At 39.9% G+C, this 23,732-nt stretch overlaps 1 protein-coding gene across 1 annotated transcript in view; it reads left to right on the top strand.

Moving 5' to 3' along the window:
- LOC140458281 (uncharacterized) overlaps positions 1-23,732 on the top strand; it is a 98,528-nt gene that overhangs the window by 23,791 nt on the left and 51,005 nt on the right. Inside the window, exons 4-6 of the mRNA XM_072552683.1 lie at positions 8,836-9,005; positions 10,214-10,290; positions 12,878-12,953. Coding sequence (XP_072408784.1) covers positions 8,836-9,005; positions 10,214-10,290; positions 12,878-12,953 — 323 coding nt within the window. The remainder of the gene's footprint in view (positions 1-8,835; positions 9,006-10,213; positions 10,291-12,877; positions 12,954-23,732) is intronic.

Below are 23,732 nucleotides of genomic sequence, written 5' to 3'. Positions count from 1 at the left end.
AGGTGTATGCCTGTGGTTGGGTACATTGGTAACTTGTTATGGTCTTCTAACCATTTTTAACATTTCCCCAGCTCCTGGCTGTAGGTCCTGGAGCACTGAACCTGGGTGATGACAAGAGTGCCTTGAGGGAGAGCATTTTTGTACCTATTTTATGCAGCAGCATTTCTAGTTCACTATCCATCCAATGAGTTTGCTGCCTATGATTCTGGCAGTATGCATTTCATGCTTTCCCTTATTTTCTTTTCCTGTTGACAAGACTCTGAGCAAAAATGTTTTGACTCCCAACATCATTTTGTTCATTTTAATTTTTGCTACACAGTAATTTTGGACAGATTTATTGTATTCACTGCCCTTCACTTAACGACTGCTTATTGTTAAATTGCCACATCACTGCATTGTAGCAAAACTGGATATGTTGTCCTCCCATTGTGCAAGCTGTCAGTCGACTTCCCTGAAAGGGGACAGCCTTGGGGTCAGTTATGTGCAGTATGTTAAATTGCAAAGTTCCCAGCACAACATTTACTCTAAATGCCATGAACTTTGGAAAATTAGTCCATAAATTACAACTATTTGTTTCATAGAGCTATCAAAAATTACAGTCCAGATGTTGAAAACCGAGTACAGTCGGAAGGTATTTTTGTGTACTGAATAGGAATTTCTTTTCAATAGTTTTTTTTTCCTTTAAGTGTTGGTGCTAAATTTCATTAGGAAGTGAAAATTGAAGGGTGAATAAGCTTAAATTACAGTTGTGTGTCAGTGAGCAGCTGGTTATGAAGCATCATTGGTAAAGGAATGTGAATTGTTTCTCAGTCTCTCCCATTTTATTAAGTGCACAATGTGTGGAGGGTTAAGATGATATTGCAAAAGATGATACATTGAAAAAAGATTAAGGTATGTTAAAATAAATATGAAAGATAAATAAAGAAATATTTCACAAAAAATTATGATTTCAAAATTATATAAATAATGGCACCATTTTCTGGTCAGGAGAGAAACAGGATTCTCACATTGACCACAAAGTAAATCTCACAAAATCTTTCTGATGACCTTTTCACACCTATCCCTGTACAGCAACTGATTGCTATGTTCTTTACTGAGGAGTTACAGTGTGACGCTCACTATGTACCCTGTTTTGGAACTTTGAGTGACAGTTCACAGCTTTAGGATTTCTGTGTTAATCTGCTCATGTCAGGCACCTTGAAGTTTTGGTCAGTCTCCAAGACAATCATGCTGAATTCTGACAGTTCATTATCAATGACCATACAAGTCTGTCCAAATTACAATACATTCATGCATTGTGAATGATATTCTACACCACAAGGTGGTGCAGTTCTACATTTCTGTTCCATTATTCCCCATTCTCTGATATTCTTGTTTACAGTTAACTTTACGAGGAAGAACAAGATATTGTTGTGATACTGCTGTGTTCATGATGTCATTATATAGCAGCCATAGTGAAATTTAGGAAATATTCTTGATGATTTCAAGACTCCCATCTGCTACATTCTAATCTCAACAGTGTTGAGACCAGTGTAACATCATAATCGCATCCTCAAAAGCCTGATAAAATCGGAGAAAACATTAAAATGACCGTTGGCAAAGAAATTGTCATGACCAGCAATTAAAGAAAAAGATCCTTCTGCAGCAGGTGCAATACTTGAAGTCAATATTCGATATTACAAATGTGAGGATAAATATAGTTGTGGAGATTAAGTGCTGAATCATATATTTCTTTGACTATGACTGAATTGTGCTGAGTTTCACATTAATTATCTACTCCACCCCTATGGCATCTGTCACATCCGATTTGCACCCCATCTTGCCATTCCTGAAATGACTCCCCATGCAGCAGATATCTGCCAAAAGACCAACATCTCTTGCATCTCCTGTTCAGTGGGACAAGTGCTGACAGTCCGAAGATGCCCTGTCCATCAAATGATATGGTTAGAACGTGGTCAGAAGTCATGTGACACCAGGTTATAGTCTGGCAGATTGATTTAAAATCACAACCTTTCGGAGTGCTGTTCCTGCATAAGGTGACTTCAGGTTGACTTCACCTGACAAAGGAGCAGCACTCCAAAAGCTTGTGTCTTTAAATAAACTTGTTGGATATAACCTGGTGTTGTGTGACTTCTGACTATGTCCACCCCAGTCAAACACCAGCATCTCCACTTCATAGTTGGAACATGGATGAAACGGTAAAGATGGCACTGAGATTCTATGAAAGGGACCCGGAGGTCTTGCTGGATGGGGTGGTGAAGAGGAGAGGGGCTCTTTTCCTGGAAGACTGGCAGAGGAGGCTGTGCCACCAGATCCTGCCCGCCTGGTCTAGTGTTTTTATCCTGGTCAGCACCAACTCCAGGATGTGAAGAATTGGCCAGCAATGCTGCAGTAAAGTCAGTGACCTTCTCAGCTGCCCCTGGGTCAGTGTCACACATTTCTGTCTGCTCCCTCACACTCACTCTAACTCTGCCAATAAACCCACCTCTCACCAAGGCTCATGCTTTGCCACTTATTATTACATACAACAATTTCCCTCATTCATTCCCTGCCAACCTCCCACACTACTCACCCTGCATTGCCCTCTGTGCTGCCTCCTCATTTCCTCAAAACACCTCACTGTCTCATCCCCATGTGCAGCAGCAATATCAGCCATGTCTTCTACTGATCTCTCATTCATTCTGCTCTTTCTATCGGTACAGGAGGAAAGAGCAATTAACAGGGAAGAGCAAAGCTGCCTGTACGTGCAAGACACAAGAGAGAGAAATATGACATTGGAGCCATGATTATAAGTAGTGTACAATGAATGAGACCTGCAGTGTATTTAGTGGGAGTGTGGCAAGGGAATGAAGAGTGTGTGTGTGTGTGTGTGTGTTGCGCACGTGGTGATGGTGGTTCCCCCAACCTTCAGCTTCTTGCCCCCTACAAGGAGAAGACCAGGGCTGCAGAAACATCCATATCCCACCAAATGGATAAGTTCCACTCTTCATTCTGCTGCCACTCTCCCATTAACTATACTGTAAGTCTCATTCATTGGTTCCAATACCTTCTTTGACTTTGTGCCTTGCAGGGACAATCAGCCTCTTGATGGCCTATGCAGGGAATCATCCTTCTCTGGCAGAGGCTATCCCCTGGATGTCTGAAGACAATAGTACTAAGGCCTCAAAGAAACCATTGGCAAGACTACAGCCTGCATCTTGCAACACTCAACCAGCCCACATACTGTCACCTTGGTGGGAACATTGGGTTTCAATACAATCTGGTGAGCCCCCTACTGTGACTGCTCTGCAGCTGGTGGAGGATGAAACACCACCGGCCTTTGGATGACTGTTAGAGTCCAAGCAACTGCTTAGCCCAAGGCAGGAGCGGTCCCTATGGTTTCAGCAATCAGGGATTTCATCTACAAGCACAGAGATAGCAGACAGACATCTGGAATGCAATGGCTTGCATTAATCAGAAGGTGCATCAGTGCAGGGAACTCTGCAACCACTCATCTAACTCCGTGGAGAGGTTATCAGCTGCCATGAAGAGCCAGAAGCTGCTGGATATCTGCACAAACATTGTCTCCAACACCTCATCCATTGGTCCTCAGGGACAGAAGTCATGGCAACAGGAATAGGTGGTGAACCTTGATCGCAGGCCACCTGCCCCTTCCTCACAAGGAGACAGACTAATGCCAGGAGAATACCAGCTGATGAAGGAACCACACATAGGCCCCTCTGCACTTTCCATTCGGGAGGTGGTTGGGCACTCCACCTCTACGCTACATGCCATCCCTGAACTGTTGGAAGTTCAGGCTGAGGATGGACAACTTGCCTCTGGCAGGAAGACACTCAGCATCTGTGACCTGTCAAGATATAAACATCCCCAGGTCACCTCACTAAACTTCCAGGGCTAATTGACTCCACTTCCAAGTAGGATCCTTCCCACCCCAGCTGCGGAACAAGGAAGTACACTGAGACACAGTGAATGGGACAAAAAGAAGCAAAACTATTGAGGCCATTTTGGTGAAATGGGTGACAATGGCTTGTATTTTATCCTCAATTTATGCATAAATGTGTGTGCTTTAAACATGCATGTGGTCATGAATCTATATGTGTAGGCCCAAAAGGAATTGTCACACCATCCAGATTCACTTCATGGCCATGAGTAAGATTCAATGGATGGAGGTCTGTGTTTAGAACCTACTGCACCATGTGGGGGCAGGAGATTGATGCATACACAAGACGTTGGGTCATACTGACACCTTTGGCCCTCCTTGTTCAACATCCCTAGCGTTTAACTTTCTCTATGCACAAAGGTGTAGGTATCAATAAGTTGTCCAGCAATGGCTCTGCGTTGGAGATGCAACATATAGAGAGATGCAATGCTACAGGATGTTCAGGGAGTAGGCAGTCTGCATGTCTGTGTGTTGTACTTTGAATGTTCTTTCCATTTTGAAGCTCTATGATTGGTGATTGCAGCAGCCCTTTCACTCACAGGCCGAGTCACTTACCCATCCACTCTGATTATGTTCCCAGCCATTTTCTTCCCCCATTGTGCATTTTTGCTTTACATCATGCTGGAAGTTGACAATGAGCCCTCAACATGCCTGAACGTTCTGGTGAGCTCACAAACATCAATATCCTTTTCCTAGTAGATCACCCCATAAAACCCACAGGAACCTCATTTCACTAAGTTCCAACTCAACTCTTGCACATCAACTTATACCTGCCAACTTTTCTTATCCAGCCCTTACAAAGGAGTTGGCCCTGCATGATGTGGTCACCAACTGCACCCACCTTGAAGCTAGGGTGTTCCTGACTGTTCCCTCATTACCCCCTTCCCAGCTAAACGTTACCATATCACCCTCTTGTAGATCATGCTGCCACCCACTCCCTTTCACAATTCTATTCTGGATATTTCCAGAGCCTGAAGACCTCACTCCTGAACAGCAACCTGCTAAAGCTCAGTCCCACAATACCATCTGTTCTTGCACCCCTCCAACACAATTTACTTCATGCCCTTATATTTTACAGATGGAAATGACAGTGTTCATACACCTCTAACTGAATAGATAGCCCCAAACACATCATGCTCAGACTCCTGACTGGGATGTATACATCTCCCTGAACATGTTAGCCCTAACACACCCAGTCTGGCCACTATGGAGCTAAACGAGTGCCCATGACCCACCCTTTAGACTGCAGAGGCAAGTACCCCTGACCAAGGTCATCTTAGACAAACACATTACCACAGCAGTCTCCTGGGTTGTTGTAGGAGACTGCCCTTGACTTAATCTGACTGTCAGAAAGCTCAATGGACTTCAGTGCGAACTATTCCTGAAATAACTCCTCAGAGATCAGTATCCCAACACCAAAGTCACCCTTTATTTACATGTGGAGATCCTTGACACTGATCCAGTTTCCTCAGAGCCAGCTCTCAGAGAGTGAACACTGACACTCCTGTTTATATCTGTCAGCCAGAATGGACCAGGCTAGGAGCCCCAATCAGGGAACACATTTTATGACATCCACCTGGCTGACCTTGATATAATCACTACACCGCTCACCAGACTTTGTTAGTTGCTATTTAATCCTGCAGTGGATGTCTATTCATTGCCAATGCATCAGAAAGTTGGTGGGAATTTTCACAGAACAGTTTCCACTCCATCGTAGCTTCATCAGATTGTGGAAGCAGATACCTCAATTTTAACCTGCCCCACCAACAGGCAAGAGAGATTTGGGGAATAAATTACTGGAAGCAAGATAAGCAGCATCTGTAGAAGGAACAGTTGAGTTCATTTTGTGGTTATGATTTATAAACAAAACACAAATTACTCTGTCTGATTTTAAAAAAGGCTTCCCTACTGCCATACCTCCTTCTGACAATTTTTTAGCTTGTAGCTATGCTGATTGGAAATGGTTACAAATACAAAGCTATCCATAGAGTGAAAAAAAATGGAGAGAAATTCTGAGGTAAGTAACCTGAATGACTCTTCTAGGAGCTACTTAAATGTTGCAGTTAGCAGCTGTCTGGGAGTGGTTTTGGTCAAGTTCCTCAGGGAAATGATACACATTTGTAATGTAGGCATAGAACTCGAGGAAAGAAATGGGAGGAAAAGAAACAATAATAGGAAAAACAGAAATGTCAATGTTGCCCTCTGGGCGATCCTATTTGAAGCAGTGTGCTTGCAGTGAGTCGTTGTCACGGTGATATCCTGGGGGCATTCCCACCAGCAGGAATCACTGTCAATTCTGTCAAAATAATCCTGTGCCTGGAATAAAAAAGGATGGTGCAGAGCATCTTTTAATGCTTTGCTGACTGTAATAGTCTAACAGTAATTAAACCTTTCTCTAAATCAGACAAGTTTATTGTCATGGTAAAAGGGGGTACTTTGCTTGCAGGCGAATGTTAATTGCTCCTGGTGATGCTTGAAAGCATTTGAATAGATTTATTAAACCAGGAGAAACCTGTGTTCATGTTCTGTGTATCTGTAATCTGCAATAAAAGCAAGAGAATCCATTTAATGTTTTTTATCTTCATTTACGGATTTACAATTTGTTATCTATAGTGATATTGTATGTCACCAAGAACAAATTTCAATTAGAAAATGTCTCTTATCCTTGATAGGATTTGTATTTTGCCCATATACCCATTGTTCAAACATTGAATTAATATTACCACACATTGGAAATAGAACATTTCATCCTACATCTAGCTTGGAATAAGCTACTTTCCAGCACTGAGCTGAGAAACAATGCAATTATCCAGCTTTTCATAAAATCATTATAACTATCCCAGCTTCTATAATCATCTGGCAGTAAACTATACTATATCTGATCCTTTGCCATTTTCTACCTCTTATAACTGACTAAGGAAACTTTTTGTGCCTTCTCAGACATTGATTTTCTCAAGTGACAGTTAAATAAACTATTTTGGCCAGTAAAATGTTAATTCAGCAAATGAAATAAAATTTATCATCAGCAAGTGGTCAGCAATATTTAGAACATCAGTATTGGTGTATTTGCAAGGAAATAATTTTGAGCTAAAATGGCAATAATTTATTTGCACATGAAATATAGTAATGCACTAAGTCTGCAATTATCACAAGGACTGTATACAAATACCTTGAGAAAGTGGTGGAACGTTTTCTCCTTGGACTTCTGAACCTTTTCTACTGAAGATACTTGCCAGAATGATAATAGGATTTCCGGGATTATGCTCGACCAATAACCAGGGAGCAGTAGGTTGTGTTCATATCATGATATGATGTATATCATGATGTATAATTTGCAGGGGAATCAGATGATATGCTCCCTTTTTTTGTCCTTGGTGAAAGGGAGAGGGCTGAAAAGGTCCATCCAGGTATGTTTGCTGAATTGTTGTATCACCTCCTATAGATATTGCATATCTAAAGAGCTAGAAGAAATGCCTAGAAAATTCATACTCTATTCAGGGAAAAATTTGGACAATTTAGATGGGTTATTAAACCTCATGCAGCTGTTTTTTGGCACATACCTATGCATTTCCCATTGAGCTAGTACGGGTTATTTGTTTGATAATAATACAGGATTAAGGGATGTGCCAGGATATAATTTTGTGGTTGTGTATAATCAAGCTGTTACAAGTGGCTTGTAACCTCTCATGGATGCCAATTTTTGTACTGCTAGGTCTGCCATGCTAGGCAACATAATGCATGTGACTTGTAATTATGACTCATTTCATCATACCTTGAGGATCATTATTGTACAATATGGGATGAGAGGATTAGCAGATTTGGTTTAAGCATCTCCTGTCACTTGCCATTCCTTCATAAGATTTAAATAGTATTTTGTTTAAATTATGTGAAAGAAACCCTATTTCATACTTTGTACTAGGAAATCTCATAAATTTTGGTCTTGCACATTTTCACTGTTGGGCTTAGCATTGCAATATGATTATGCACTTCTTAAAATGATGTTGCTACTATATAAGTTTTCACTGCAGATCTCCATTACATATTCTCGCAGCCTATTACATTTTCAAACCACCAGGGTAAGACAAATATTTCACCAGCTGAAAAACAAAAATTCTACCTTCAGCTTCTAAAAGAAAATGCAAATCCTTACACCTGTCTTGATTTATTTTCCGGAGCATTCAATCAGGCCAAACAACTTTTATTTAATTCATTTAGCCATTTGCTGTTTAACACCTTAAGAGTATATTTCAATGCCTGTACCATTGTCAATCTTTTCCAAATTCATATCATCTCTGCTGAAAATCTTAGTCCTTATTACTTCATGGTGACTTTTTAAATGCTTTTTCATCACCTTGTATCCCACAATAAATTTGCTATAGTCTTGCTGGACCATTGGGTTGCTTTTTCAGTCAAGGTAGTTATATGGTAGATTAACTTCAAAATTATCATTCCTCAGCTGACGGGAGATTGTACAACTGGGCAAAGTCAGATCACAGCATTAAACCAGCTATCCAGTTCAGCCCAATTGACTACATGGCTAGCTTGCAATGCAAAGTGATCTCAACTTAATTCCTGCACAGGCTGAGCTGACCACTAAGGATCCTCCTTCTCAACCTTTCCCTTGCCGATGGTATGGTGATCCTCAGGTTAAATTCACTTCTAGTTGTATGTGTTTGTCTCTCACTCTCTAATGAGAGAGCAGCCCTATGGTCTGGTAAGACTAAGGCAACTTTATCTTTATCTCACAATAGCCTTTTTATTATTGCTGATCACCATTAATTCTGTGTCCCCAAGTGTTTCAACTTCTTCCTTCTTATTTGAAAATTATGGACTTCAGCACCCCAAACAGCCCTAACTGGATTTTTTTCTTTCATTTTTATTTATTTTGTTTTTAGAAATATGTCAATGAATGATCTATGCTTGTCATTGGCAATTGCTTTCAAACAAACTAATTGCTTCTATCTTGCAATGGAGAAAGAGACCTTCCCGGAAAGTCGAAAAATAGTTCTTCAGGATAAGAAGACCAAGAAATTTGTTGAAGATTTCTCAGGATATCAACTTAATGGTAACAGTCACAAGTGAACATTTACCAATATAGTACACTTTAAACCGTTTGGAGACAAACTAAATCTGCACATTAAAAGAGTTTTATAATGAGATAGAATGTGCTGAATGGTCATTATTTTCCACTTCTCATTCAAGAATTGACAATTTATTGATCTTAACAATACATAATCGTGTTTCAGCCTGAAATATACATCATTTATTCCTTTTGTACTTCCTAGTCAGACAGAGTAAAAGAGGCTCCAACCCACATTTGAAACAAGTGCAGATTTCTAACTTAGTCACTCACTCTTATGTAAGTACAGTCCAGCGACATGTACAACACCATGTGGAAGATTTATTTTGGCCCCTTCACTTAGCAACATACATATATAAATATGTTGCACAAAATTGATAGCCATACCTCTATTTAAGCTTTGAAAGCCTGACTCTAATGTGTCTTACAGTGCGACTGATAGTTTAGTTATTCACACCCTTACCGCTAAACCTGAAGGTTGTGGGTTCAAGATTTAGTCGAGGGTTTAAGCACAAACATCCAGGCTGACATTCTACAGGGAATACTGTAATAGTAGAGGTAATGTTTTTCAGGTGAGATGTTAAATCAAGGTTCTGAATGTCATCCCAGGCAGAAAAAAATGATCCTGGGGAAATATTTGAAAGAAAAGCTGGGGTGTTATCTCTAGTGTCTGAGCAATATTTACTCATTCATCAATATATAAACAGACAGCATTCACTGCTGTAAAATGGTTAGACCTGAAGCATACTCAGTATTGATGTGTATCTTATGTAAATTAGACCAGCAGGCTAAGGAATGCTGTTCCACAATAGCTTGCTGATGGCACCAATGTAAATTTTATGCCCGCCTTCTCTGTCCTTCCTCTTGTTTATTCCTCAATCTTTAAATTTCATTGGTCACGTTCTGAGATTGGAATTGGGTCATTGGGAATACGCATTTGCTCACATCAAGGTACCTCATTGTGCTCACTGTGCCATAAGGATCTCACACCTCTAGCAACTCACAGGGCAAAACAACTTTAAGCTTTTGATAAAAGTTGTCAAAAGATACCTTGCTCTAGTAAGTTTTGGAAGAATCATTTTGGAAGGTTTTGGGATCAAGTTTTTGGAAACATTAAAATTACCTATGTTTTTGAATTATGTAAAGATTCTGTGGAAAGATTAGATTTACTGTCATTTCAATTTTGCATTCAGTCTCAGTTCGAAGGATCTTGAAACTTCCATTAACTGGTGTGGTTGAGGTTAATCCAAATGCTTATCCAGATTATCATGTAAGTTCTATATTGGGTTAACCTCCCCATTTTTGTTACATATTAAGTTTATCACATTACATCAACTAAAGTTTGTTTTGTTTGCTGATAGTTATTTTTTGAAAGTAAAACAAGAAATAAGAAACTGAAGATGAACATGTGGTAAGTACAGAAACAATTATGGAAATGACTTGCATATGAATATTGTATTATAATAGATTTGTAACCTCAGTTACCCTCATCCATAACCTCATTGCTTGGGATATCACCAATTTACCATCAAGCCAGGGCCTTAGCCCTAGTTGAATGAAGGATGCAGGAGGGCACTTCAAGAGTAGTACCAGACATATGTAAAAATGAGGTGTCAATTTGATGCAGTTACAACAGAAAATTAAAAGCAAACTGCTGTGGATATTGAAAATCTGAAACACAGGGAATGATGGAGAAACTCAGCAGTCTGACAACATCTGTGGAGAAAGTTAAAGTTCTGAGTCCCATATGACTCTTCTTCAGAATTACACTGTTGCTAGATTAAAATTTGGGAACTCCTTCCGAACAGTATTTTGGTGTTTATGCAACCTAAGGAGTGCAGTAGTTACAAAATGTAGCTCATTACCATCTTCACCAGGACAATTAAGAATGCTCAATAAATGTCAGCTTAGCCAGTAACACCCACATTGTAGGAACTAAGAAAAAAATTTTGTAGTTCACTGAATAGCTTCCATTTTAAAAATTGTCATATAGTAAATAACTACAATATATTTCTTTATCAATTTTTTAACAGTGTTTTGTACCAAGTATTTCCTGGCAGCCCAGGCTATTGGCAGCAAACTTTCTTACAAACTATAAAAAATGGTGACTTCGAAGTTGTGAAAAATATGGTTCAGTTTTTCAAGGATTCATGTATTGATGTTATCCGTTCAAAAGAATCAGTCTCTGGCAATGAATCACTGCATTTGGCATGTCGGAAGGGCCATTTTGTACGTATTGGTAATATGTTTCATCTCATCTATATCTTTTGGTATTTATAAATATTTTTTCCTATCGTGTTTTGCCACCAGCATATCTCAGATTTTGTCCAGTGTACATTCTTTCTAACAGATGCTGACAGGTTTTATAATTCTCCTTTGTTTGAGAAAGCTACTAACATGTACAATAGCAAGCTGAAGAATCATAATGTATGTCCATGAAACATTAATACTACTTGTGGGAGTAATTTGTTATTTATCGGTCGAATCATAGCTGAGCATATAAAAAGGTTGTAAGTATTATACTTTATTAAATTATCATATAATACCACATGTAATGGCCAGAGATGTTCTTTCACATCACAGAGATGTGGAAATGCTAGATCTAGCCTTTGCAATTTTTCTTCTGATTCTCCCTTGCATCACAATTGGCAGCTCCAGTCTCCTCTTAGACCTCCCAGTAGGCTTGAAATTTACATCCATTCCAATGTAATCTGAGTCCTGCACCAGAATTCTGTAGTTTCCTGAGATGTGGTTTTCATATTGTATATGTCACAAGCCTAACCATTCTAGTGCAGTAATTGTTCATTTCAGATTACATCAATGATACAACACCTTTGTTCATTGGCAGCCCGATTATACCAATCTCTCAATTTATAACCTATTTTTTGTATAAATCTCATCTGCAGATTCTGAGTCTCAAACAGATGAGGGTTGGACAGCTATGGTGATCAGACATAGGTGATCTGATGTAATCTAATAACACTAATGTGCAGTCTATCCATTAGCACTTAGCTATTGATCAAACATGCTACACCTCTCCCTAAGTTCACTCAACCCAGACACTGTTTGCATTTCCATCCTACTCCTACTTCCCACCCTCCCATCAAAGTCTATTTCACTGAAGACATAACTCTCCAACGTTGTTCTTGGCTTATTTTGAGGACAAAGTTAAAAATCACAAGACACCAGGTTATAGTCCAGCAAAATTAAAAATCACACAACACCAGGTTATAGTCCAACAGGTTTAATTGGAAGCACACTAGCTTTCGGAGCGACGCTCCTTCATCAGGTGATTTCCGAATCATAGTCCAGCAAGTTTGTTTGCAAGTAAAAGATTTCAGACCACTGCTCCATCGACAGGGAGTTAGTCAAGGGAGACATTATTTTCATCTTTTTAAGAAAAACACATCAGCAGAGTGAGATGTCAGTTTCTCACAATAACTGGTTCCTGGATTGAGACACTGATTTCTTTAAAGCGAAAGCAGTGCAGATTGTTCAAAAAAAGCCTAATACAAGAGACTAATCTTCAGGACCTGACCATTAAAATGCCAGAAAGGAGAAGTAAAATAACTGAAATTTCCATTTCTTCTTCTGCTTTTCCTTCTTCTCCATTATACATTGAAAAGAGGTTCAAACACTGGCTTGAAAAATGCAGCATATTCAGCTCCTATGAAGAACTTCACAACTGCATCATTCTCCAGTGTTGTGACAATGAAGGATTTATACAACATCTCATCCAGGAGCAAATCTGGTAAATTAAGAAAGACATTAAAAACATTCTGAGGACAATTCTGAAGATGATGAAATAATTATTTCCCTATAACTGAAATGATATGAATTTTTCTTTCTTGCAACAGCGTTACGATTTCAGTCGTCTCTTCAGCTTGAAACTGCCCTGTGTAGACAATGATATCTTGGGAACTCCAGCAGAAAGTAGGGTCTCACCATCACTAATAATTAAGTTACCTTGAAGATTTGAAGATATTAAAATCTCTTGAACAAATACACCAGGTTTAGGATTATGGGTAACTTTTCCATGGCGCTCTGAGCTGCAGACTTGCTTGAAAACTCACAAATCATATCTTACAGAGTATCTTTAGCTATTTATTCTGAGGGCCATGTTGGTCATGAAGAAATTTAGTTTTGGCACAACTTCACTCAATGGAGTTTCTGTAAAAGATTGTGGAATACTTCTTGCACTCTGAAGTTGAATTGAAGATATTTGTAGAAATTCAGTCTTCAATAATGGTGTAGCATCTAAAAGAATAGCTATGCCAACTCCTGTGTCTAATTTAAAATTAGTTTCCATGTCATTAATCATGATAACATATGTAACTTATGGGTCTTTTATTTTCTATAAGAAGAAATACATCTTGTTCTTCAGTATCATCTACTTCCTGGATGGTTGGTAATTGGGATAGTCTGCTTATAAAGCTGAAAAGTTTCTACTGTTGCTTCAGCAAACCACCTTAAAATGTCCCCTCCAGTGACATGCAAATCACTCAGCATTCATACTTCGACAGGCCTGTGCCAAGGGAGTGTTTTCTTGCCAGAACATGGAAACAAACCTTCTTCTCATTTTGTCTTACTTGCATATTGGCAGCCTCCTGACTTTTGAATTGAACCAAGTCAGAATCAGTTATTAGGTCCCAGGAAGTCTCTCCATGCTCTTGGAATAAAGTAAAAACCGAAAATGCTGAAGAAATGCAGCAAATTTGGCAGCATGTGTGGAAAGAGAAGCAGTTAGCATTTCAATTCCATTATGACTCTTCTAAGAACCAAAGACAAAGAGAACAAAAAGTAATGGGTTTTTAATAATTGTAAATGGTGGAATGGAGCAAGTGAAACAAAAGGGAATATCATGTGAGGTTGAAGAAGAGGGAGTTTAAAGATTATAGTTTCCACAGAACAAATATTAAGAGAGTGATGTTGTTTATAGAGAAGAGAGATAGATCCAGGGTAATTATTAATAGAAGATGCTAATAGCAGAATAGTGGTCAGCTCTGCTGAAAGCGAAGCCAAGTAAACTAGACAATAGAGGGAGTGGGGAAGGGGACAGGCAGAAGAAACAACCTGAAAGAAGGAGTTCATAGTCTGAAGTTGTTAAATTCAATGCTGTGTCTAGAAAGTTGTAAAGTTTGTAAATAGAAAATAAGGTGCTGTTCCACCCACTTTTATTGGGGGCTTCACTGGAGCCCTGCAGCAGACCTAGACTAGAAATGAACGCAGCAAGATGGTGTATTAAAATGTTAAGAAACCAGAAATTCAGTGTCATGTTTATAGACTGTGTGGAGGTGTTCTGCAAAGTAGTGACCCGGTGATTGTATGTTTGGTTCCCTAATGTGGAGACCACATCCTAAGCAGTGAATAAAGTAGACTAGATTGACAGAAGTAAATACAATCAAAGTTACTTGAACAAAATGGAGTCTTGGATATTGAGGAGGGAGGATGTAATAGGACAAGTGGTACAATTGCTGTGATTTCATGGAAATGTGCCATGCAAGGGAGATGAGGATGATAGAGCAGTTAAATGTTATGGATGGTATGGAGGGAATGGTCCCTTCAGAAATATAACAGGGGAACTGGGTGGGAAAGACATCTCCAGTGGTGCAATAATGCTGGAGATGGTGGAAATGATGAAGGATGATCCTTTGAATATGGATGCTGGTGGATGGAAAATAAAATCAAGTGGAATCCTGTATTTTTTCTGGAAGAGAGGAAAGGTGTGAGGAGGCAGGACACAGAGAGGATATTTCCAATGCCCAGGAGTCTAGATCCAAGGGTCACCGACCAAGGATACAGGATAGGTCTTTTTGGACATAGATGAGAAAATTATTGAATGTTTTGAAGAAGGCGATAGACATAGTTCTTTCAGCTAAAGGGATTGAACTGTTTGGAATAAAAATAGGAATAAGGTAGCCATGATCATATTGACTGGCAAAGGGCTGAATGGCCTATTCTTATTGCAGTTTTCTATGTTTCTATGTGAGCGTGGAAGTGCAGGAAATATGTCAGATACTGATATACTCTGTCCATCACAGTGGGAGAGAATGAAAAGATTGGATAAAAGTCCTGTTTTGCTTTTGAAGTTCAGTCTCTCAGACAACCTGCACTAAGAGAACATAAGACCCTCTTTGGACTCTAAAAATTCTGATAAACCCTCATTCATCACCCCACTATAATGTGGTCCCTTCTGATTTTATCATATAAAATTCCACATTGGCAATTCTCAGCAAGATCACACAGGTCATATCAATTGAGATATTGTTCCCTGGCTCTTGACCACACCAATTAAACTTCACATGGTCTATATTGGGATTGTCCACTAAACTAAAAGAAGAATCAAAGGCCTTAATTATTTCTTCATATTTGGTAGTTTCTTCTTCGATGCCCTGACTGTGGTTGCCAATTCCATAGTGCTACAATAACATGACTTGGTTGGGCTTCTGTTCGAGGCCAGAGAGGGTATAATACCTCTTAAGTGGCAGTGCCAATTAATCCAGTGTGCAGCTATATTTGACCTGATAGCCCTTTAAGTCCTCCCCAGAAATTAGTGGAGGAGGTGTCATTGAATTTATTTAATGCCAAAACGTGGATTTTTGTTAGACAAGGGAGCCAAGATCTGTGGGGGCAGAATGGAAAGTTGGGTTGAGATCATAATCAAAGCAACTGTGATCTTGTTGAATGACCAATCAAGGTTGGTTAGCTGTTTATCCTCCTCCTGCTCTTAAGTTCTATCGAATTATGATGCAGTCGACATAGTCATATATACTTAAAAAACATCTAAATTACAATTTTGGCTATCATATCAAATGAATCTGTTCTCTTTTCCCTAAATCATAAATGCAGTATCTGGAAATTGGAATGGAATCCACCATTCATTTGTAAAATTTATGATTACATTGATAATTGCATAAAATCAGTCATGGCAGGGTCGTAGTAAACACTGAACTGAATCTAGATTGGACACTGAACAGTATTACTTAACAGCGACAACAAATATTTTAAATACTCTCCTCAGCAATTACAGCAGGCATGCTGCTGTTAACATAATTTACCTGCTATAAGCGATGGATGTTAGAACCAATTTCAACTGATGATGTGAACCCTAGAATCCCTGGTCTCTGTAATATGGACTTGTGGTAACAAATGCTTCCACTGAACTCTTAGGCTGCCCATGAGAAACACGTAGAGTTCTTGTCGTGTAGTTTTAATATCATTCTTTCTGCTAGAAGACCTGGATTCATTCCCATCTACTCCAGCGGTGTCTAATAACTAAGAAAAATAACATTTCTGACCAGGTTGATTAGTTAATACTACCAATAAAAGTACAGAAGGTGCAGTGACAGTGTTTCTACCCCTGAGCCAAGAGGTATGGTTTCAAGTCTCACCTGCACCATAGGTGTATGCTATCATGTCTGAGCAATTGATTAGGAAGATATCAAACCACATGAAATATGTTATTCAGTTGGTTTAATTAGTTAACCTGGTTGTGAGTCACACACAGGTAAAAGAGAAACTTCAATAGAAAAGTGAATCTGCTAGTAAAGAAAGAAGTACAAGAGAGAAATATGGTGCATGGCACTTTCTGAAACTCTTTCAGCTATCATTCTAACCTTAATAAAATTTGGCTGTGAGCAATGTTGTCAGTATTGATGTATCTTTAGTATTTCTGAGGTGGTATTTGGCTATTTTTAGTTCTATTCCCACTTAATAATTGAGAAATTAATCAAAACTTGAAATAAAATAAGAAATATTAAAGTGCCCTCTTACATTGTTTATGCTACACCAACAAAAAGACTTAAAAGTAAGGACAGTTTTTGAGATGCTACATGGATAGATCCAGGATAAAGACTAAAGTCCATGTTCAAATGCAAGAAGATCTGGACAATATCCAGGCTTGGGCTGACAAGTGGCAAGTAGCGTACATGCCACAAAAATATCTGGCTATGAACATCTCCAATAAAAGACAATCTAACCACCATCCCTTGTCATTCAATTGTGTTGCCATCACTGAATCGCTCACTTTCAACATCCTAAGGCTGAGCATTGACCAGAAACTCAACTGGGCTCACCACATAAACATTGTGGGTATAAGATCAGGTGAGAGGCTAGGAATTCTGTGGTAAGTAACTCACCTCCTAAACCATCCACAAGACACTTGCCTGGATGGGTGCAATGCCACTCAAGAAACTTGACACCATGAAGGACAATGCAGCCTCCTTGATTGGCACCACAACTTCCAACATCGATGCTCAGTCGCTATAGTATATTATCTACAAGGTGCACTGCATAAATTCACCAAAAATCCTTAGACAGCACCTTCCAAGCTCATGGCTGCTTCCATCTAGGAGGACAAGACTGTGCAGACATGGGAAAACCAACATCTGCAAGTCTCCCTCCAAACCACTCACCATCCTGACTTGGAAATATGTCATCCTTCCTTCACCATCTTTGAGTCAAAGTCCTGGAATTCTCTCCCGAACAGCATTTTAGGTCAACCTACAGCACGTGGACAGCAGTAGGTCAAGAAAGCAGCTAATCTACACCTTCTCAAGGGCAATAAATGCTGGGCAGCCAGTAACATCCATGCCCCATGAGCAAATATTTTAAAAAGTAACTTTTTTTTAAATAAAGGCTTACCAATTAATTGTTTTTCTTGTGTTCTCAGTCTGTTGCAACCCCAAGTCTTATTATTTTGGCTCTGATTGCGTTGGAAATGACTAAAACATACTTTGCCATGTAGCTTATCTTTTTCTGTAAAATGCATTTGTTTTAATTCCTAAATGTTATTGATATATTGAGATACACCACCTCCCTTCCCAAATGTTGCAGTTGTACTGCTTACACTTCTCTCACTGCTGGATAGTTTATTTGCTTTGGTTTTGAGTGAAAACCAACAAACACCATCAGTGTAATACAGCTTAGAGTGTAATTGCTGGGGAAATTAAGAGTCAAAAATAAAACAACCATTTCTCTTTTATATTAAACTGTTTTAAGGATAATGTTCACTCCTTTAAAATGAGCTGTTCCGTGGGACTAATGTTTGTGTTGTGTTTGGTTGACAGGATATAGCTCATGAATTGTTAGAGAATGGAGTGTCTCTTGATGCAAGAAATACCAATGGGTTAACTCCATTCTTCTTTGCAGCAGGAAAACAGCATCGTAAAATATGCCAGGTGAGACTTATTTTATGACTGTACAAAACAGTTTGGTTAACTGAACTTAAAAGATTAAAGATTTGTAAACAGGGATTCACTGGGAAGCTCCCTCTGACTGTGGTCCCTGAGTTTCTGCAGGGGGAGTTATTGTCACTTGGACAAGTAGAGCAAACAAGGGTATGGGATTAGCAGAAGATGATCTCAGATGCTTCACTGTCCACACTGCTCATGATAGTCTTAGGTTGGCCTTTAGGTGGTTTAGCTAGGGCTTGCTCATAAAGTACAACAGTTGTATATTCTAGCAACACTGTGCTACCAATGTGAACGTCCTGTTAAGGGAATACAGCTCTTCGTGGATGGGATCAATATTCCAGATTACTGAGTGAAGCATGTACCCTTTGCTGTGTTCTTGCATCCACTCCAATAGTGCTGCAAGTATCTTTCATGTTTGGATCTCATAAGGTCCTGATCACTGAAGCGAGTCACAGCCTCACCACTTCTTTTATTGTGTGACATTCTAATATAACAAATTGATAAAGAAAAGGGAAAGTTTCATGCCTTGAATGGTTACACACATACATCTGCTTATTTACATAAACTATATTCTTCATTTCATCATATCTACTATTCAGGGGTTGGAATTTGGTTAGTTCAGTGGCAGGACAGGCGATTTACAATGCAGAATGATGCCAAAAAAGTGAGTTCAATTCCTACATCAGTTGAAGTCACTATGAAGTATTCTTTACCTCAACCTCTCCCCTTTCCTGAGGCATGCTGACCCTCAGGTTAAACCACAACCAATTGTATCTATCAAATGAGAGAGCAGCCCTATGGGCTGGTAAGACGATGGCAACTTTATCTTTTAATGTCAAGGGTAGACGGTGGGAATGGTGCTGAGTAAACACAGGATGTTCTGGATTTTTTTCCAGTCACCTATGTGTGGTAAATTCTGCTCCTGACTACTAACTGCCCTCCTGGCCTACTCCCACTAAATCACACAATCCTGCAACAATAGTGTGTTCTTATGAGGCTTCTAGTCAAGATTCATTTGTATAGCCACACCCTGAGAGCTGAGTGGAAAGAGGTCAGGTGGAAAAGCAAAGATTCATGGCAAATGTATGTCACAGTACTCCCTGAGATATATAATAGTCTGACAATTCCATGCTTCATCATTACAATATGAATAGGCAGAAGCAATAACTATATTTTCCCATGATGTACTATTTCTTGCAGTATCAGTAAACAGTTGCACTATTAAAATAGTTCACAGGTCGGCGCAACATCAAAGGCTGAAGGGCCTGTTCTGCGTTGTATTGTTCTATGTTCTATTATTAGTTAGCACTCACCTGATAGTTAATTGATGTCTCCTCTGAGCAACAGAAACACTTGCAACCACTTCCTGCTTCACAGCAGGGACTACTTGGGCCCTCGTTTTAAACAATGATCGAGTCATGTAGCCCATGCCAGTCTGCCTCTGTATCTATATACTACTTATAGGGATGGCAAGCCTCATTCCAGTACATCCCAAAACCCCTACAAAACAAAAATCTGATCATTCGGGGAAATTTCTCCCATGCTGGGCCAGCAACTCTCTGCAATAGAGAAAATTCAGACAAACATTTTAGTGTTCTAAAAAGCTGCTACATGAACCATAAGAAAAGTTTTTTTTAATTTACACTTGCAGTTAACCAGCTTCAGGAATAAATTACCAATTTAGCTAATGTATGAATATACTCTTGCATTTATGAAAAATGTTCCAGCTAGGATATCATGAATTCTTAATTAGTTGTTATTCTTGCACATAATGAAGCCATTAAAACATGCATAAATGTCATTTATATGTGGTCTGCATTGCTCAGCAAATTCAGTTGCATTTTATTTATTACATTGATTTTGTTTTATGGCTCGACTTAACAGCTTTTGATTGAATGGGGTTGTGATGTACAAGCAAAGGACTTGAAAAACCGCACAGCATTTGATGGAATTCGAAGTGAAAAATTCAGAAGGTTCTTGCTGAGTAAGATAATATTCTTTTATGTAGTTGCTTGTAAAATACATTAATGTTTTGGTTTCTTATAGGACCTTCGCCTTGGACATATATCTGATTATCTATTAATCCTGAGAAGAAAAGGCATAATTTTCCAAATTAAAAATCACACAATACCAGGTTATTTTCCAACAGGTTTAATTGGAAACACTAGCTTTTAGAGTGCTGCTCCTTCATCAGGTGTTTGTGGAGTACACATTTGTAAGACACAGAATTTATAGCGAAATTTTACAGTGTGATGTAACTGAAATTATACATTGAAAAATACCTTGATTGTTTGTGAAGTCTCTCATCTGTTAGAATAACCGTGTTAGTTTCACTCCTTTCATATGTAAATCACAAAATTATTTTTACAAGTTACATTCTCAGGTTAAATTTAACAATTGGTGTCAGCCCAGATAATATGTTGAAAGTGTTAGCCCCCTGTGTTCTCTGTCTGTGCCTTAATGTTTAGACTGATGCTAATCTAAAAAATGAGTTAACAAAGTCTTACATGGATTCATGCAGTTTTTGAGCAAAGTACAATGTAACTCTGCAAGAACAAATTGTGTGTGTGTGTGTGTGTGTCTGTCTGTCTGTCTGTCTGGGGTGGGGGGTTGTGAGTATCTGTGAGAGAGAGTGTACAGAGAAACCTCAATTATCCGAATACCAATTATCCGAAAATCGGATTATCCGAAGGAGTCCTTGAGGTCCCGATGGAAACATTACATCAAAGGCGTGTTTCCAACAGTTTACAGTGATTAAACAGGCATGTTCTCCAAATGACTGACTGACTGCCCGCCCTGTCTCTCTCCCCACACTTTCCATGGAGTTCTACACAGGGGTGGACCCTAAACCCTGAATTGGCCATGCAAAATTGCCCCATAGTGTTAGTGGGCGGCATGATGGCACAGCAGTTAGCACTGCTGCCTCACAGCACCAGGGTCTCAGGTTCAATTCCAGCCTTGGGCAACTGTCTGTGTGGAGTTTGCACATTCTCCCTGTGTCTGCCTGGGTTTCCTCTGGGTGCTCCAGTTTCCTCCCACAATCCAAAGATGTGCAGGTCAGGTGAATTGGCTATGCTAAATTGCCCCATAGTGTTAGGTCAATTAGTCAGCGGGAAATGGGTCTGGGTGGGTTACTCTTCGAAGAGTAGGTGTTGGGCCGAAGGGCTTGTTTCCACACTGTACGGAATCTAATCTAATCTAAACCTCCTATGCCCCCACATAATCTCTCCAACATTGTTCTGTACAGGGCAAAGGTGGAACCTGTCAAAAATTTGCACTAAAAAGTTGTGTGTGTGGCTGTGGCTGTGGCTGCGGCTGCGTGAGTGTGTGTGTGCTATTTGAACACTTACCCCACAAAGGCAACTGCAGCAGTCTTGTTGGTGGTGTCCAGTCCAGCTGCCCAGGAGAGGAGGCGGGGTGTGCAGTGTTGCACGGGATTGGGGATGGTGGGGGCGGTGTTGGGGGTGGGGGAGGTGTTGCACAGGGTTGGGGGCGGGGATCGGAGTTGGGGGCAGGGAAGTGTTGCACAGAGTTGGAGGCGGTGTCAGATGGTGTCAGGGGCAGTGTTCAGGGTGGGGCCTCGCGCACTGTATGCTGCTGCAGTCTCCTAAACAGGGAGCAGACTTTAAAAATGCCCAGCCCCGGAGGAAAGGTATTTTATCGATTAAACGAATAATCGATTATCTGAACGAAATAGTGCCCGCCCATCACGTTCGGATAATCGAGGGAATTGTGTATGTGTGTGTGTGTGTGTGTGTGAGTGAGAGAGAGAGAGAGAAGGGGTCTACGTCTGTGAGAGGGTGCATGTGTAATTGTGGGAGTGTGTGTGTGTCTGTAAGAGTGTGTGAGAGTATCTGTGTGCATGTCTGTGTATAGGAGTGTCTGCATGTATGTGTGTAGGAGTGCCTGGGTGTTGTGTGTATGAGAATCTAGGAGTGCCTGTGTGTGTGTATAGTGCAATGGTGGTCACCTGTCATGTGACATGAACCCAATGTCCCGGTTGAGGCCTTCCCTATAGGTATGGAACTTAGCTATCAGCCTCTGCTCAGCCACTTTTCGCTGCTGCTTGTCCCAAAGTCAACCTTGGAGAATGGTCACCTGAAAGTCTGAGGTCAAATGTCCTGGACCGCTGAAGTGTTCTCCAACTGGGAGGGAACACTCCTGTCTCTTGATTGTTGTGCGGCGCACGTTCATCCATTGCCATAGCCTCTGCTTGGTTTCACCAATGTACCATGCCTCAGGGCATCCTTACTTGCAGCGTATGAGATAGACAACGTAGAACTGAGTCGCATGAGTTCCTGCCACGTACATGGTGGTACATAATTTACAAAATGATTTTCAAAGTTAAAGATTATTTATGATTAAGTACCTGGATTAGGAAAATTGTTACATCTTTCTACAGTTTCTTTTGACAAATAATAACCAAATCAACGACCTCATTTGCTTTATAGTTTTCAAATTTGAGGGATCATTATTTAGCAACTCTCCAAAAGGGAATTGTACGGTAACTAAGCCGAATCAAATCTATCACTTTCTACCCTACTGGCCAAACCCTCCTTATGAAATATCAGAAAAATTGATGGAATGGGTCAACAATAACTTACTTTGCTGATACTTATTTTGGGATCTCCTAGAACCACTTGCTCCAGATCTGATTACAGTCATGATTTGAGCAGGGACACAAATTCAATGCAGAAGGAAACATCATTTCAAGTGTTTTGACATTTAAGTCAGGTCCAATCATGTATGGCACCCAGAAACTTTGAGGTTATGGAAAATCCCTTCAATGACACAAAGGACAATATTTGTGAATGTCCAAACTCAGTCTTGTATTCTCAATATGGTATTGATATAGTTCCAAGGATAGATAGTACTCTTGGCATAAACATTCATAAGTTTTCTGTCAATGAAGAAGAAAACACTCTGGATGCTGGAAATCTAGCAGAAATGTATAAATGCTGGAACCATTTGGCACATCTAGCAATATCTGTGGAAGTGAAGGCAAGGTGGTGTTGAGTCCACTACCTCCAGAAGTCAGTATGAGTATGAGATGACAGTAGGGGCCATAGAATCATAGAGATGTACAGCTCAGAAACCGACCCTTCAGTCCAACTTGCCCATGCCAACCAGATATCCTAACTTAATCTAGTCCTATATAGCAGCACTTGGCCCTATCCCTCTCAACCCTTCCTATTTATAAACCTATCCAGATGCCTCTCAAATGTTGTAATTGTACCTGCCTCCACTACTTCATCTGGCAGTTCATTCAATATATGCACCACCCTCTGTGTGAAAAAAGTTGCTCTTTAAGTCCCTTTTAAATCTTACCCCTCTCATTTTAAACCTAGGCCCTCTAGTTTTGGGCTCCCCTGTCCTGGGGAAAAGACTTTGACTGTTTACCTATCTATGCCAATTATGATTTTATCAACTTCTAGGAGGTCACCCTTCAGCCTCTGACACTCCAGGGAAGATAGCCCCGCACTATTCAGCCTCTCTCTGTAGCTCAACCCTCCAACCC

The sequence above is a fragment of the Chiloscyllium punctatum genome, chromosome 32 (assembly GCF_047496795.1).
Source record: "Chiloscyllium punctatum isolate Juve2018m chromosome 32, sChiPun1.3, whole genome shotgun sequence".
NCBI classification, from domain to species: Eukaryota; Metazoa; Chordata; class Chondrichthyes; order Orectolobiformes; family Hemiscylliidae; genus Chiloscyllium; species Chiloscyllium punctatum.
Note: the sequence above shows the minus strand (reverse complement) of the source record. Positions and strands in the feature narration are given on the sequence as shown.